Raw genomic sequence first — 15,861 nt, 5'->3', positions numbered from 1 at the left:
GGTTCCTTGGTTCGTCTCCTGAACGCGCGACCCTCTCACAGTGGGCGTCGACGCTATGGCCATTCCTTGGTCGCAGTTCACGCTCCCCTATCTGTTCCCACCCCTTCCATTCCTTCCCAAGCTGTTGAAAAAGATCAAGGCGGAAGGGGTGCCAGTCATTCTCATCGCCCCGGATTGGCCCAGGAGATCTTGGTTTACGGATATCTTCAATTTTCTTGCGGACGCCCCCTGGCGCCTTCCAGACAGACCCGATCTGCTGTCTCAGGGTTCGATCTGCCACCCGAATTCTCGGTCGCTCAGTTTAACGGCATGGCTGTGGAGACCGCAGTTCTAAGAGCGTCTGGCCTTTCGGACCGGGTGATTCACACTATGATCCTGGCTAGGAAGCCTTCGTCTTCCAGGATCTACTATCATACCTGGAAGTCTTACTTCCGTTGGTGCGAGTCCAACAACGTTTCACCCATGTCCTTTTCCCTGCCTTCCATTTTGGCCTTCCTACAGGCAGGACTGGATTCAGGCCTTGCTCTTAGTTCCCTAAAGGGCCAGGTTTCTACGCTCTCCATCCTTTTTCAGAAGACGTTATCTTCTCGGCCACAGGTTAAGACCTTTCTTCATGGAGTAGCCCACGCTGTCCCTCCGTATAGGGCCCCGATGGATTCATGGGATTTAAATCTTGTGCTGAACGTTCTGAGGAGGCCCCCTTTGAGCCTCTCAAGGAGGTTTCCCTGTCGGTTCTATCTTGGAAGGAGGCCTTTCTTGTGGCCATCACTTTGATCCGCCTCGTCTCCGAGTTGGCGGCGCTTTCTTGCCGACCTCCTTTCTTAGTCATCCACCAGGACAAGGTGGTCCTCAGGCCTCCGCCTTCCTTCCTTCCTAAGGTGGTTTCCACCTTCCACCTTAACAAGGACATTGTTCTACCTTCCTTTTGTTCAGCTCCGACTCATCCTCTGGAGCGATCGTTGAACAAGCTGGACCTCGTCAGGGCAGTGAGGATCTACCTGACTAGAACGGCTGCCTTCTGGAAGACGGATTCTCTTTTCGGCATTACTGATGGCACGCGTAGAGGCCTGCCGGCTTCCAGGGCGACTGTTGCTCGCTGGATCAGAACGGCTATTCTGGAGGCTTACTAAGTCAAGAACAGAGTGCCCCCTTCTGCGATAAAGGCTCACTCTACCCGGGCAGTCGGCGCTTCCTGGGTGGTACACCACAGGGCTTCCGCCCTACAGCTTTGCAAAGCGGCAACCTGGTCTTCCATCCACACGTTAACCAAATTTTACAAGGTTCATTCCTATGCTTCGGCGGACGCCAACCTAGGCAGAAAGATCCTGCAGACGGCAGTGGTGAGTCGTCTGACCTGATGGAAGTCTGTTTTTCCCACCCCAGGGACTGCTTTGGGACGTCCCATGGTTCCTGTGTCCTCCAATGAGAGGCGATAGAGAAAACAGGATTTTTGGTTGCTTACCGTAAAATCTGTTTCTCTGAGCCTCCATTGGGGGACACCGCTCCCTCCCATGTTAGAACACAGAAGAGCGAAAACTATCTCATGTTTACAGTTCTCATGTTTGTGGTAATGTTTAAACCTTACTGTTTTCTCCTACTGCTTTCTCACTAACTGAAGAGTATAATGCCAGTCGGTGGGGTGTACACTGCAGAGGAGGAGCTAACTTTTTTTGTGCATAGTGTCAGCCTCCTAGTGGCAGCAGCATACACCCCATGGTTCCTGTGTCCCCCAATGTAGGCTCCGAGAAACCGATTTTACGGTAAGCAACCAAAAATCCTGTTTTTGGATGGGGCAAAAGGGGGTGATTTAAACTTTTATATATATATATTTTTTTTTTTTTTTTTAACTTTTTTTTTTTTTTTACTTTTGCCATGCTTCAATAGCCTCCATGGGAGGCTAGAAGCTGGCACAACTGGATCGGCTCAGCTACATGGGAGCGATCATCAGCTGCTATGTAGCTGAATTGCAGGCTTGATATGAGCGCCGACCACAGGGTGGCGCTCACAGCAGGCCGGCATCAGTAACCATAGAGGTCTCAAGGACCATCCTGGATCATCGCTGACCCCCGATCATGTGACGGGGTCGGCGATTCGAGCATTTCCGGCCACGCCGGTTAAATGCCGCTGTCAGCGTTTGACAGCAGCATTTAACTGGTTAATAGCGAAGGGTGAATTGCGATTTCACCCGCCGCTATTGCGGGCACATGTCAGCTGTACAAAACAGCTGACATGTCGCGACTTGGATGTGGGCTCACTGCCGGAGCCCACATCAAAAGGAGACACGACATGTGCCGTACTAGTACGGGGCATGTCGTGAAGGGGTTAATACAGGTCATGAGTGCAGAGTGGGAGGGCTCTTAAAGAAAAACTAGCAGGTATGTGAGAGCCAGAATTCTTGCTGGTTGGTAGGTGATCAAATACTTACTTCATGCAATAAAATGCAATGTTATTATTTAAAAATCATACAATGTGATTTTCTGGTTTTTATTTTTTTGACTCTGTCTCTCACAGTTGAAGTGTACCTGCGATAAAAATTACGGAACTCTCCATTCTTTCTGGGTGGGAAAACTTGCAAAATCAGCAGTGTATGAACTACTAATTTCCCCACTGTATATTAAATTGTATTATTAAAACTGGAAGATCAGGTTAATGAATGTTATACCTGATTTTGATATTCTATTATTACATATGAAAATAAACAACTAAACTAAGTTGTACATATAGAGCAGAGATGCCAAACTCAAATACACACTGTCAAAATTAAAAACTTGGATGAAGTAGCAGGCTAGCCTTGATATGTATAAAAAAAATTACAAGTACATTTTAAGTAATAGATCTTAATAGTCAGATCACATGACTGGAGCATTGCATATTTCCTCACAGGCAGGGGCTTGCATAGAAATCATGGGGCCCATAGCAAAATCCCTCCCCACCCCACCCCACCCCACACCCCCCCCCCAAAAAAAAAAAAAACCCTCCTTAATATTTGGTGGGGTCACAGAGGAGTATATCCAACAACTTTACAGGCCTTACAAAGTAATTTTCCTCATATTGAAGACCCGAGGTTGCCCTTTCATTGCCCCCATAGAATATGATACCAACAAATGTGCCCCCCAGATACAGTATGATATCCCCACAGTGAATTGTTCCACAGTATCATCCACACAAACAGTTTACCCTCCAACCCCTCAATCTCCCTGGTAAAGTATGGTGACTCCCAACACCGTATAATGCACCATCTGTAATCACCCAGCTCTCCACACAGTATAATGGGCCCCATAGAGTCCTCCATACAGTGTAGTGGGGCCCACATAGTCTTCCATACAAAATAGTGGACCGACACATTCCTCCATAATAATGCCTTCACATAGTCCTCTATAAAATATAATGGGCCCCACATAGTCCTTCATACATATTAATGGGTCCCACATAGTCCTTCATACAGATTAATGGGCCCCACACAGTCCTTCATACAGATTAATGGGCCCCACACAGTCCTTCATACAGATTAATGGGCCCCACACAGTCCTCCATACAGAATAATGGCTCCACACAGACCTCCATACAGAATAATGACTCCACATAGTCCTCCATACAAAATAATGGCTCCACATAGTCCTCCATACAAAATAATGGCTCCACATAGTCCTCCATACAGTATAATGGTCCCACATAGTCCTCCATACAGTATAATCCCCCCACATACCATCCATACAGTATAATCTCCCCACATAGTCCTCCATCATACAGAATAATGGCTTCACATAGTCCACCATACAGAATTGGCTCAACATAGTAATAATGGACTCCACATTAAAAACAATTACAGTAGGCGCGAAATAGAAACATCAGTTGCAGGGAGAGATTGATGGGTGAGGGAGCAGGCGGAATCTTTCTTCCATCATTGTCTTCAACAGAAACTGCAACAAGGATGCCGATACAGATGAAAGTTCAATGCCGGGCGAGGGGGCACTGTGTCGGCTTTGCAGTCCAAATATAATTACCCTGCAGGCCAGATTTGGCCCATGGGCTAGAGTTTGACATGTATGATATAAAGTGTTTTCTAGTGTCATTTTTATTTGTGCATCTACAGTATGGTTGTCTTTAGTACAGGGAATAAGTTGAGGTACTGCAAAAAGGAAACTTTCAATTAATGAGTGGACAAACTAATGAAGGGGATAACTTCCCTGTTTGCGTAAGTTTATCTGTAGGTCCTTATACATAACTTGCCAAATCCTGTGATGACAGCAATATGACCACTGAAACCCGCTCTATAGCAGCGCCTTATCCTCGTTTTATACTGCTTTATAATGTTACTGTAATGTGCTCCTCTTTTTCTACTTCTCCCATTATATTGAGTTTTGCGTAGAAGATATTTGCTGACTTGTTCTCTTTATTTATTTTTGTCACATTTTTTATTTTTTCAAATAGCAAATCAAAGATGGAGAGATTGATGTACAGAGTGACAGTACGACTACAGATGAAGAAGACAGTGAGGATGAAACAGAAACTGCTCCTGACGGTGAATGTGAGGCTAGCGACACAAGTGAGGAGTATGAAGATTGTGAGGATGATGAAGGTTGGCAGACATGCTCCGAAGATGCCGATGGTGAGGAGGAAAGAGTTATTCCAGAGCCTGACTCTGAAAGGAATGAACAAAAAGTTGTTAGTAATGAAAGCCACTTGGTGCAGAGAGATGAACTCCTGGAAATCTTCAAATCAATACACACAGGGAAGAGGGTTAAAGTGGAACAAGTCACTGTAGGGCTGGTGCGTTGGTATTTTCTTTTTGTTTTTATTGTTGTTGTATTTGCTTTGCATATACCCCAGATCCCAATATATAGAGAGATGTCTACTAGACAAACACAAATGGTTCCGGGTGATAGTTGGCACACAGTACCCTGTTCTGTTTCTATGTGCAGCTGTGTGGTTGTAGTCTTTATTACCCTCCAACTGTCTGAATTCAAATAGTAGCACATCAGATAACGTACCTGGGCTGGGGTTGGCACACTGGATAACGTACCTGGGCTGGGGTTGGCACACTGGATAACGTACCTGAGCTGGGGTTGGCACACTGGATAAAGTACATGGGCTGGGGTTGACACATTGGATAACGTACCTGGGCTGGGGTTGGCACACTGGATAACGTACCTGGGCTGGGGTTGGCACACTGGATAATGTACCTGGGCTGGGGTTGGCACACTGGATAACGTACCTGAGCTGGGGTTGGCACACTGGATAAAGTACATGGGCTGGGGTTGGCACACTGGCTAACGTACCTGGGCTGGGGTTGGCACACTGGATAACGTACCTGGGCTGGGGTTGGCACACTAAATAACGTACTTGGGTTGGCACACTGGATAACGTACCTGGGCTGGGGTTGGCACACTGGATAACGTACCTGGGCTGGGGTTGGCACACTGGATAACGTACCTGGGTTTCGGTTGGCACACTGGATAACGTACCCGAGTTGGGGTTGGCACACTGGGTAACGTGCCTGGGTTTGGTACACTGGATAATGTACCTGGGCTAGGGTTGGCACACTGGATAACGTACCTGGGTTTGGTACAATGGATAATGTACTTGGGTTGGCACATGGGATAATATGGTCTTTCACATACCTTTTACAGCATTTTTTGTTTGTTTCTTTGCATGGTGAGCTGTAGTTTTCAATGACACCATTCATTTTACCATGCAATTTACTGAAAAAAATCTACTTTTTTTAATGAATATTCCCTTAACTAACTTGAACCTGTAATGTCGTCATTGCTTGTTCTAAATACTGCAGTACTACTGTATTGCAGTATATACAGAAAATCACAATCTCCTAAGAAACCCACACTGACTGGGCCACCCAGGAGAATTGTAATGTCTTCAGCTTGCTAGATCCTCATGAATGTACCTCGGGAAGGGGTTAATGGGCATGTAAAATGATGCCCAATTCCTCCACCCCCAGATCATGTGCTATAAATATAATTGCAGCATTTAAGGGGTTAACAGGAGCTCCTGTTACAGGCCCCAGTCAGATGTCAATGAGTTTGATCAGTGTGTCAATTTTTACAATCATTTATATATATATTTTTTTTTTAATTTGTATGCAAAAAAACCTGGAAGTTTCTCAAGCTTCACATCAGTGAAAAACAGGCAGCACATGGATAGCATCCGAGTACTGTCCAATTATTATTTTTTTTTTTTTCACGGACCCATAGTTTGCCATTTGTGAGTTTGATCCATGACTCGGGTCTAAATCAGACATGTCTGACCTCTTGGTCCAAGATAACACAGTACTTGGACATGTGAACAGCCCCATATTATAGGTACAAGTGCAATACCTGAAAAACGGACGTCTGAAAGAGCCCTAACATAGCCAGCATCTGCCGGGTTCGGTGACGGTTCAGCTCCTAGCACCATACTTGTGTGGTGGGTGTCAGGAAGGAGTTATAAAATGGACCCAATATAAAATACATTAAAAATCAACATAAAGTGTTTTGTTTATATTAATGAAGTTGTCCACTACTTGGACAACCCACCCACCCCCCTCTCATACCACGTCCTTGGCCCCGATAAAATGGAAAAAAAAGCTTATACTCCCGTGCCGGCACTGTTCCTGCTTTGTCAGCTCTTGCTCTCCCCGGAGCTCGCGTGCGGTTGTTGTGACACGTGACGCCGGCCCCCAATCAGTGATGGCATCACTGTCCTCCGCCTTCAGACGAATTGAATGTGAAGAGGAAGTCAGAGATAGCTGCAGGCCGGACTTCTCTTCATGTTCAATTCATATGAAGGGCAGGGACAGTGACGGCAGCGCTGATTGGGGGTCGGGGTCACAACAACCGCACGGGAGCTCCGGGGAGAGCGAGTGCTGACACCGCTGGAACAAGCTTTTATTTTATCAGGGCCAAGCGTGGAGCATGAGAAAGGGTTGTCCTAGTAGTGGACAAACTCTTTAAGTTGAAAAATGTGTTTTTTGTTTTTTAACCAAACTTTGCATGTAAAACAAGACGAAGGTAGCCTAAAAAAAACCCTGGTGTAGTCTCAAAAATGTTGTGCAATGTGAACTGTCGGGGACCTCTCGTCCCTCATGTATACATGACTGGGTCCACATTCAGCTTGCTCTCAGACCTATATCACATTACGTCATCACATTATGTCATGAGAAGGCTTTTTGGACAGTAAAGTAGTTTCATCTGAAAACATTTTTTTTGTCCCTTCATTTCCGGCAGGTCGGTTATCCCAATGTTGGCAAGAGTTCAACAATCAACACTATTCTAGGAAACAAGAAAGTTTCTGTTTCAGCAACTCCAGGCCACACAAAGCATTTTCAGGTAATTTAAAGGGACGGTTCAGTTTAATGAGGTTATCCAGTCTTAGACTACATGTCTACAGTCACTTTCCGTGACTGCAGACTTGTGAATCCTCCCAGCGCACACAGTGTGTGGTGTGAGGATTCTCTGGTGCCGGCTCCAGAAGTGGGCGGCCATTTGTGACCATAAGTATGTGTTATCCATACTCCAGGTCACATTCTGACTAGACTGTAGCCTAGGAGTTCTGATGAGGAGTATGCATATCACATATAGCCCGCTCCTGGCACCGGAGAATCCGCACAGTGCGCAGGACTCACAAGTCTACAGTCACATAGAGTAAGAACCTTTTAACTCCTGCCAATTGTATTTGTTGGAAGTCTTGATTTTATTTTATTTTTTTAAGGCTCTGACCTATAGCGTTCTATGACGTCACACTGAAAAAAAAACGCCATAATGGGAGCCCAGTGGGTGTTCTCTTTTAATGTGTATATGCAGCATATCCGAATAGTAACAACATGTTCAGGGTTGTCTGATGGAGGCATCTACATAACCTGGTTATACAGTAAATGGTTTGTAGACTGCATTCACTAGGTAACCGAGGAGCACAACATTACGCTATTGTTTCACGGAAAAAAAAAAAATAACACAATTGAAAATCTGGTCATACATAGTCTTAACGTTTAATTTTCTGAATATTCTGAAGTATTGAAACCAAGATTCCTCCATAATGGACATTCCCTTTGAGCATTAGTATACAGTGAAGATGCCCTTAAGTGTATGGCTACATGGCGACTTTTCCTGTGACAGCTGACAAAGTTCAGTAGGTATCACAGCCACAATATAAAGCATTGGAAGTGAATGGGATCACATTGAGACCCCTGAGGGCACTGCACCAGCGACAAGTCACCTGTTTTGTTGCACTCGTAGTACCTTCGGGATCACAGTGCAATCTCATTCCCTTGTATTGCCAAGCTAACTTGGGCGCACGAGAGCTCATGGCTAAAGACACAATGTAGCCCCAGCCAACAAACAAAAACATTTGTTATCCTGCGTCTAATGCTTGTAAACTCACTGGGGTTTATTAAAGGCACGCTACAAAGTATGCAGCGACTTCAGCCAGCAGCCTGGCATTGTGCTTACATTAGTCAGTTACTAGTTAGACAGTATTGCAAAGCACTGCTCTGGTTACTACATAACACCATGGTCACTAAACGCTTGTCTGGACATACAAGATGGACACGTTTGTAAGGCTTGAGGCCCCATAAATGTAAGAGCTGACAGACAGAAAAACACGTTCTGCCGATATGTTTCTCTTCTGTCCTCCCCTTAGTCTGGAATCCTTGGTTGAGCTTTGCTGTGTCCCCATACACGTTAGACCGCTGGCCTTTAGCTTTGTACATTCTGGATACGGCCGGTTATCACATGTGGACTGTAATATTTGTCTGATTAGTTGTCGGTAACCCTCCAGGTGTTTTGGGGCTAATGGCTATTAGTGTAGTTTGGGAACAACCATCACTTCTTATTGCATCTTCTCATTTCTAAATCCTATTTTCTCCTCCCCTGTAGACGCTGTATGTGGAGCCCGGCCTATGCCTCTGTGATTGCCCTGGCCTTGTGATGCCATCATTTGTGTCCACAAAAGCTGAGATGATATGCAGTGGGATCCTGCCAATCGATCAAATGAGAGACCATGTGCCACCAATCTCTCTGATATCCTTCAAAGAAAAGCCGTAAATTGTCGAACCCGTATTACAAAAGGCCATTACCGTGATGACCTGACTCTAAATACACTCGTCGGTTCATATCACCACATTACACGGATGACCAAATTAGACCGCTCTGCTTCCCTGAGATGTCTTTATGGTGAATATTTCTTTTTTTTACCCATTACAAAAAAGAATTTTAGAGCATCTTTTCTTACAGCTCTGTAATTTGCTATTCTTTTCTTATTTATTTTGGGAATGTCTGGATATATCAACATCTGGATGTTACCATTCCCCTTGCAAATGAAGGGTGCCCCAAATTACCCCTCTATGGTTTTTTTAATCCATTTTTTTTGTTTTGGCTTCAAAAATTGCATCACAAACCTGACTGTGAAAGCCTTCCCTTACTCCCGCTCTCCGGAGAGCTGACTGCTCCAATTTGAGATGTAACGGATGGTATTTAGTTATATATTCCTTAACATGCTAACATCGCGCAGCGGATTCCACGAAACGTGGTAGAAGCCACTTATGGAATAAATATCATTAGGCCTCGGGAGGATGAGGATCAGGACCGTGCGCCCACTTCAGAAGAACTACTAGCTGCGTACGGGTGTAAGTGATGTACATGGGTCTATGAATTCAGGAATCGACACAAATGAGAGAATTTATTCAGCGAACTATGTCTTTACAGAGTTTACATCTTGCTTTCACAGATATGAGAGGTTTTATGACAGCACACGGACAGCCTGATCAGCCAAGGTCTGCCCGGTACATATTGAAAGACTATGTCAATGTACGTCATAGGGGTTTGTTTTCTACTTTTTTTTTTTTTTTTTTTTTTCTCTTTCATATATACATAGTTGTGCCAAATCGAAAATCATGCTTGTCAACCAAGTGGGGCAGGTCAATGAAATGCTTTTTTCCTTTCTAGGGTAAACTGCTGTACTGCCACCCTCCCCCTGGGGTTGATGCTTCGGAGTTCCAGCTCCGTCATTCTCTGTACGGGGAGACGGCTGCGTTAGGTGCCATGGCAGAGGCAAAAGGTCATGGCCTCAAGAAAGTCCGACATATTGAGAATGTGGTGGACAAAACGTTTTTTCATCAGGTACAGTTTTTGAATGCACATTTTACTTAACTTTTGGTGAATTGCAACAGAGAATTACAAGTAGAAGGTACCGTATGTTGTTCTGTTAACCCTTAAGGGAAGAGTCAGATGGTTGTATAACTCAAACAGCGATTGCAACACAATGCTTGGACTAGCCACTGCTCTACCGACCCGAGCGTGAAAGTGGTGAAAAGAAAATCCAAAGTTTTCAAACTATGGCGCCATTTTCTGAAACCCTTAACGTCTCCATTTTTCGGGATCTGGGGGTAATTGAGGGCTTATGGTTTGCATGCCGAGCTGACGTTTTTATTGAAACCATTTTGGTGTAGATACGATGTTTTGGTTGCTCTTTATTGCAATGTTGCTGCGACCCCCCAAAAATGTAATTCTGGCGTTTTTGATTTTTTTTTTTTTTTTCGTTACGTCGTTTACCAATCAGATTAATTCTTTTTATATTTTGATAAATTGGGCGTTTCTGAACGTGGCGATACCAAATGTTTATTTTTATTTTATATGGGGCAAAAGGGGCGTGATTTGAACTTTCATTTTTTTAATATTTTTAAAAACCTTTTTTTCTACTTTTTTACATGCTTCAGTAGTCTCCTTAGGAGACTTGAAGCTGCAATCTTCTGATCACTTGTGCTGCACATAGCAGGGCTGTATCAAAAATCATCATCTGTTATGAATGCCGGCCGCAAGGCGACACTCATAGCAGAGTGGCAATGACAACCACAGATTGTCAGCCCATTGGCGCCTCGCGGTCATGTGACAGGGCGTCAATGGGCTGGATTAGTGAAGCGCTTCCAGCTCGGCCATGTTAAATGCTGTCGGAGATTGACAGCAGCATTTAACATGTTAACAGCCGCGGGTGGATTGCGATTCCACCCGCGGCTGTTAAGGGTACATATCAGCTGTCATGTGCCAGAAAACCTACAGCTCATACAGCCCAGAGCCCACTATGAATGCAGGGACACGACCTATGACGTATATTTACGGATTAATAATGTAAAGCAAGCTTCATCTTTCAGTCCTGCCATTTATGCTTAAAGAGCATGTCATCGCCATTCAGTTTTATATTGACGCAAGTATTTTTTTCATTTTTACAGGAAAATGTTCGAGCTCTGACCAAAGGTGTGCAGTCCGTAATGGGATACAAGCCTGGCAGTGGTCCTATACCATTAACTACAACCAGCACAGAGACACTTACAGGAAAGCCCTGGAAAAAGCATGGGAACCGGAATAAGAAAGAGAAAGTCCGCAGGCTTAACAAGCATTTGGATGCATGAGTGTGAAATCATGGACTCATGAAATTTTGAACAGCGCTGTACATTTTTATTACCACAATTCAGTTTTTAATGTTCCAATATTCTATTGTCCAATAGCAGTTGTGACAATAGCTGCCATGTGCAATAAATCTGGTCATCATTCCAGGGCTGAATCCTATATTGTTCAGTTTTGTCTTCAGGGGTCCCCATAAAGGGGTGAATAAATGACAGGCTCGGGTGTAAGCTGAAACCTGTCCTGATTAGGATAAAGAACAGAGTTGTTGCACTTAAGAACTTTTAAGCTAGAAAAGAATCCGCTTCTAATGTCCAGGAACTTTAGTTTCATGCCATTGTGTAACTTTGTGCAGGACATGTGCTCTGCCTGCCATAATCCGATCCGTCAGAGTCGTAATCTGGCACCAGCAGCATATTCTTACTTTCTGTCTTTGGTGGATGGTAAATTGTGATTCTGACCATCAGTATGTAAAGTGTCTACCCCTTATACTGTTATTTGGGGTAAAGTGCTCTGACCATATGTTTGTTCGAATCTGTTAAATTAATAGGTATAACGTGTAGCCAATGACAAAGGTGCAAAATCTTCAGAAAATAGTTTGGGGTGCACAGATTTGCTTGCTTGGCCTTAGGACTCGTTCAGACATCCTTTTTTTAACGTATGAGATAAACAGACCAAGATTCATCAGTTTATCTCAAATGAAAAGTTTCTCTTTTCAATCATTCCATGAAAATGGGACAACTCTCAGATGGCATCAGTTGCTGTCTGCTTTTTTTTTTTTTTCTCCATGATTACATATACTAACATTGGTAATTTTGATCTGCACTCGGATTAATATTGGACATGTCTCAACAATTTTGCGTGGAGCACTCCATCCAATAAAGAAATTGGATATGTGAATAGTCCCACAGACTACCGTAGGTACAAGTTCTGTCCGTGAAAAACAGATGCCAGAATGGGCCCTTAATCACACATCTCAGAACCAGCGAGAGTCCTGATTATGGGGACCTCCGCCCAGATAGCCAGGGAAATGATGATGCTTAGTAGTTGCTGATCAGATCAACTAAGAGTTTCTTTTTACCATTAATGTGATTACTTTGCATAAGAAGCAAATTAAGTAGGTTCAGGCAAGTTTAAAAGAAAGCCTGAAGTTTTAAATGAACTCTTTGGTGTGCCTGCTGCTCTGAGTCTAAGTCTAAGGGGTAAAGGTTCTCCTTGTGGAAAGTGACATGTCGGAGTAAGGAGACTTATAGGCCATGCAATGCTCCAATTTGCATGTCTATACCAAAAGACTTTGATCCCTGATCCAATCCTCTTTTGTTCATAGCGGACGGAGGTATGCTGTGAATTTAAAGGGCCAGAGACCCAATTCTAGAGAAAATCTTTCCTGCTGTTTAAAATTGAGCAACAAGGAGTAAATAGATTGGAGGCGTAAAATGTGAACATTATTTCTGAGGGTAATAGCTAGTGATGAGTGAGCGTGCTCAGATATAGCGTTATCCGGACAGCCTGAGTACATGCGGGGATTGCCTGTTTGTTAGGGAATCACCATGTGTGTGGCCGTCTAATAGCCGCGAATCATGCAGCCGCGGGGACTCTGACATATTACTCGAGCACGCTCGATACTTGGATAACACTTGAGTATGCGCGGATAACGCTATATCTGAGCAATAGTAATAGTAATGAGTAATAGTCTAAGATAAACATGCCAAAGCCGTACTAACCTGACCATGCAGTATGGAGGAGCTTGTTAAGCAGATGGTACAGGCCAGTTGGCAAAAAGCAGCACACAGAAGCAGAGAGCTCGTATGGATGCTTTCCAAAATCACGGCAGCAGCACACAAAGTACAAGTGAAAACAGGATTTTCATTCAGACCTCAACCAGCAGCATTTTGATTCTCATGCAAGAAAATCCCAAACGGTACAAAAGAAAATCCTACTGTGTTCAGTGCCAAGAACAGGATTAGACTGTTGGTGCTTTTCTATTCTGGGTCTTTTCTATTCTAGATACTGCTACGTGTACATTGATCTTAAAGAGAATGTGTCATCAGAAAATGCCTTGCTGTGTAAATCACGTTTTTAATGTTAATTTTTTTTAACTATCTGTATTAAAAAGGAAATCTGTACAAATTTTGCAAGTTTCACATTGACCAATGTGTCTATCATAAATGTGTATTTCTTGCCCTTTCATAAAGTCCTCTTAAAATTCTCTAAAATTAGGTTTCTGGCCATTTAAACTTCACATTGTATGTCCACCATGTACATTGGCAGCAATACACTGACTCAAACACTTTTTTATATTGCCGAGATTCTGTCAGCAGGGTTTTTTTACCACGTAATCAGAGAACAGAATGATGTAGGGGCAAAGACACTGATTCCAGTGATGTGCCGCTAACTAGCCTGCTTGATAAAGTTTCAATAGATCAGTGTTTTATCAGCGGGGATTATCACTAGAGGACTAGTTGCCCTGTGCCATGTAGTCCTGCTCTTTGTAACCCCTCCTCACCAGTGTACATGGACAGCTGCCAGTCAGTGATGTGGGCGGGGTTATACGGAGCTCAGCATTCAGAGCACTGAGAGATCGGCAGCAGAGAAAACAGTGGTTTCATCAAAACTACACCAAGCGACCCAGTAAATGATTCATTGCTAGAATCCGGGTCTCTACATCATGCTGCTCTCAGGTTACATAGCCATTTATCGTGTCCACAAACATCGTTGTGAAGGAAGGAAGAGGAGGAGAGCTGTGACATCACCTAGTCCTATTGTGATTGGTAAGTGTTATTAGTTGTGTTTAGTGGGGTTGCTGGTTATTTTTATCCTGTCTGTGATGATAATATAGCTACTGAGAACTCTTCCTGAAAAAAAAAAGATGTATAAAATGGCCTTGTTAGCCAGTGCTAAAAATGTAAGATTTTTATGTTAAACTAGATGGTGGCCCAATTCTAACGCATCGGGTATTCTAGAATGGGGGGCGTGTTTTGGGCTTGAATGTGCTATATATCACGCTCATTCCTGGAATTGCATAGGCATGAGTAAGACTGCTATAGGTCGAAACGCGTAGCCTTATTCATACAATCACCTGTTTGGTCCATCTTTTGTAAGGAATATTCCTTTTTTATTGCCACTTTGGATAAATAAAATATACAATTTTTACCCATCTTGCTGGAGTGTCTACATTGTTTGAAGTGCTGCTGCTGCACGTCTTGATCAGGACGGGCTTCCGCGCTTGATGGTCTGGTTGGTGAGCTGGCTGCGACTTTTTTAGTTGTTTTTTTCTTCTTTCTGTATTCTAGAATATGCATGTCCACGTAGTATATTGCCCAGTCACGTAGTATATTGCCCAGTCACGTAGTATATTGCCCAGCCACGAAGTATATTGCCCAGTCACGTAGTATATTGCCCAGTCACATAGTATATTGCCCAGTCACGTAGTATATTGCCCAGTCACATAGTATATTGCCCAGCTACGTAGTATATTGCTCAGTCACGTAGTATATTGCTCAGTCACGTAGTATATTGGCCAGCCACGTAGTATATTGCCCAGTCACGTAGTATATTGCCCAGCCACGTAGTATATTGCCCAGTCACATAGTCTATTGCCCAGTCACCTAGTATATTGCCCAGTCACATAGTATATTGCCCAGCCACGTAGTATATTGCACAATCACGTAGTATATTGCTCAGTCACATAGTATATTGCCCAGTCACGTAGTATATTGCTCAGTCACATAGTATATTGCCCAGTCACGTAGTATATTGCCCAGTCACGTAGTATATTGCACAATCACGTAGTATATTGCCCAGCCACGAAGTATATTGCCCAGTCACGTAGTATATTGCCCAGCCACGTAGTATATTGCCCAGTCACATAGTATATTGCCCAGCCACGTAGTATATTGCACAATCACGTAGTATATTGCTCAGTCACATAGTATATTGCCCAGTCACGTAGTATATTGCCCAGTCACATAGTATATTGCCCAGCTACGTAGTATATTGCTCAGTCACGTAGTATATTGCTCAGTCACGTAGTATATTGGCCAGCCACGTAGTATATTGCCCAGTCACGTAGTATATTGCCCAGCCACGTAGTATATTGCCCAGTCACATAGTCTATTGCCCAGTCACCTAATATATTGCCCAGTCACATAGTCTATTGCCCAGTCACCTAGTATATTGCTCAGTCACGTAGTATATTGCTCAGTCACGTAGTATATTGGCCAGCCACGTAGTATATTGCCCAGTCACGTAGTATATTGCCCAGCCACGTAGTATATTGCCCAGTCACATAGTCTATTGCCCAGTCACCTAGTATATTGCCCAGTCACGTAGTATATTGCCCAGCTACGTAGTATATTGCTCAGTCACGTAGTATATTGCTCAGTCACATAGTATATTGCCCAGTCACATAGTATATTGCCCAGCCACGTAGTATATTGCACAATCACGTAGTATATTGCTCAGTCACATAGTA

The 15,861-nt window shown here is 43.8% G+C and overlaps 1 protein-coding gene across 2 annotated transcripts in view; it reads left to right on the top strand.

The window, feature by feature from the left end:
• LSG1 (large 60S subunit nuclear export GTPase 1) overlaps nucleotides 1–14,544 on the top strand; it is a 30,651-nt gene extending 16,107 nt beyond the window's left edge. Inside the window, exons 8-14 of one of the 2 annotated variants that reach the window (XM_069727182.1) lie at nucleotides 4,432–4,770; nucleotides 7,221–7,322; nucleotides 8,868–9,011; nucleotides 9,493–9,616; nucleotides 9,718–9,797; nucleotides 9,936–10,109; nucleotides 11,216–14,544. In XM_069727182.1, the coding sequence (XP_069583283.1) occupies nucleotides 4,432–4,770; nucleotides 7,221–7,322; nucleotides 8,868–9,011; nucleotides 9,493–9,616; nucleotides 9,718–9,797; nucleotides 9,936–10,109; nucleotides 11,216–11,395 (1,143 nt within the window). In that variant the 3' untranslated portion in view covers nucleotides 11,396–14,544. Of the gene's footprint in view, nucleotides 1–4,431; nucleotides 4,771–7,220; nucleotides 7,323–8,867; nucleotides 9,014–9,492; nucleotides 9,617–9,717; nucleotides 9,798–9,935; nucleotides 10,110–11,215 lie in introns of both variants that reach the window. The other variant, XM_069727183.1, reaches the window with a different exon arrangement.
• Nucleotides 14,545–15,861: the final 1,317 nt, after the last annotated feature.

The sequence above is a fragment of the Ranitomeya imitator genome, chromosome 5, assembly GCF_032444005.1.
Source record: "Ranitomeya imitator isolate aRanImi1 chromosome 5, aRanImi1.pri, whole genome shotgun sequence".
Classification (NCBI taxonomy): domain Eukaryota; kingdom Metazoa; phylum Chordata; class Amphibia; order Anura; family Dendrobatidae; genus Ranitomeya; species Ranitomeya imitator.
The sequence above is the reverse complement of the archived record's forward strand: the minus strand, read 5'-3'. Positions and strand labels throughout refer to the sequence as shown.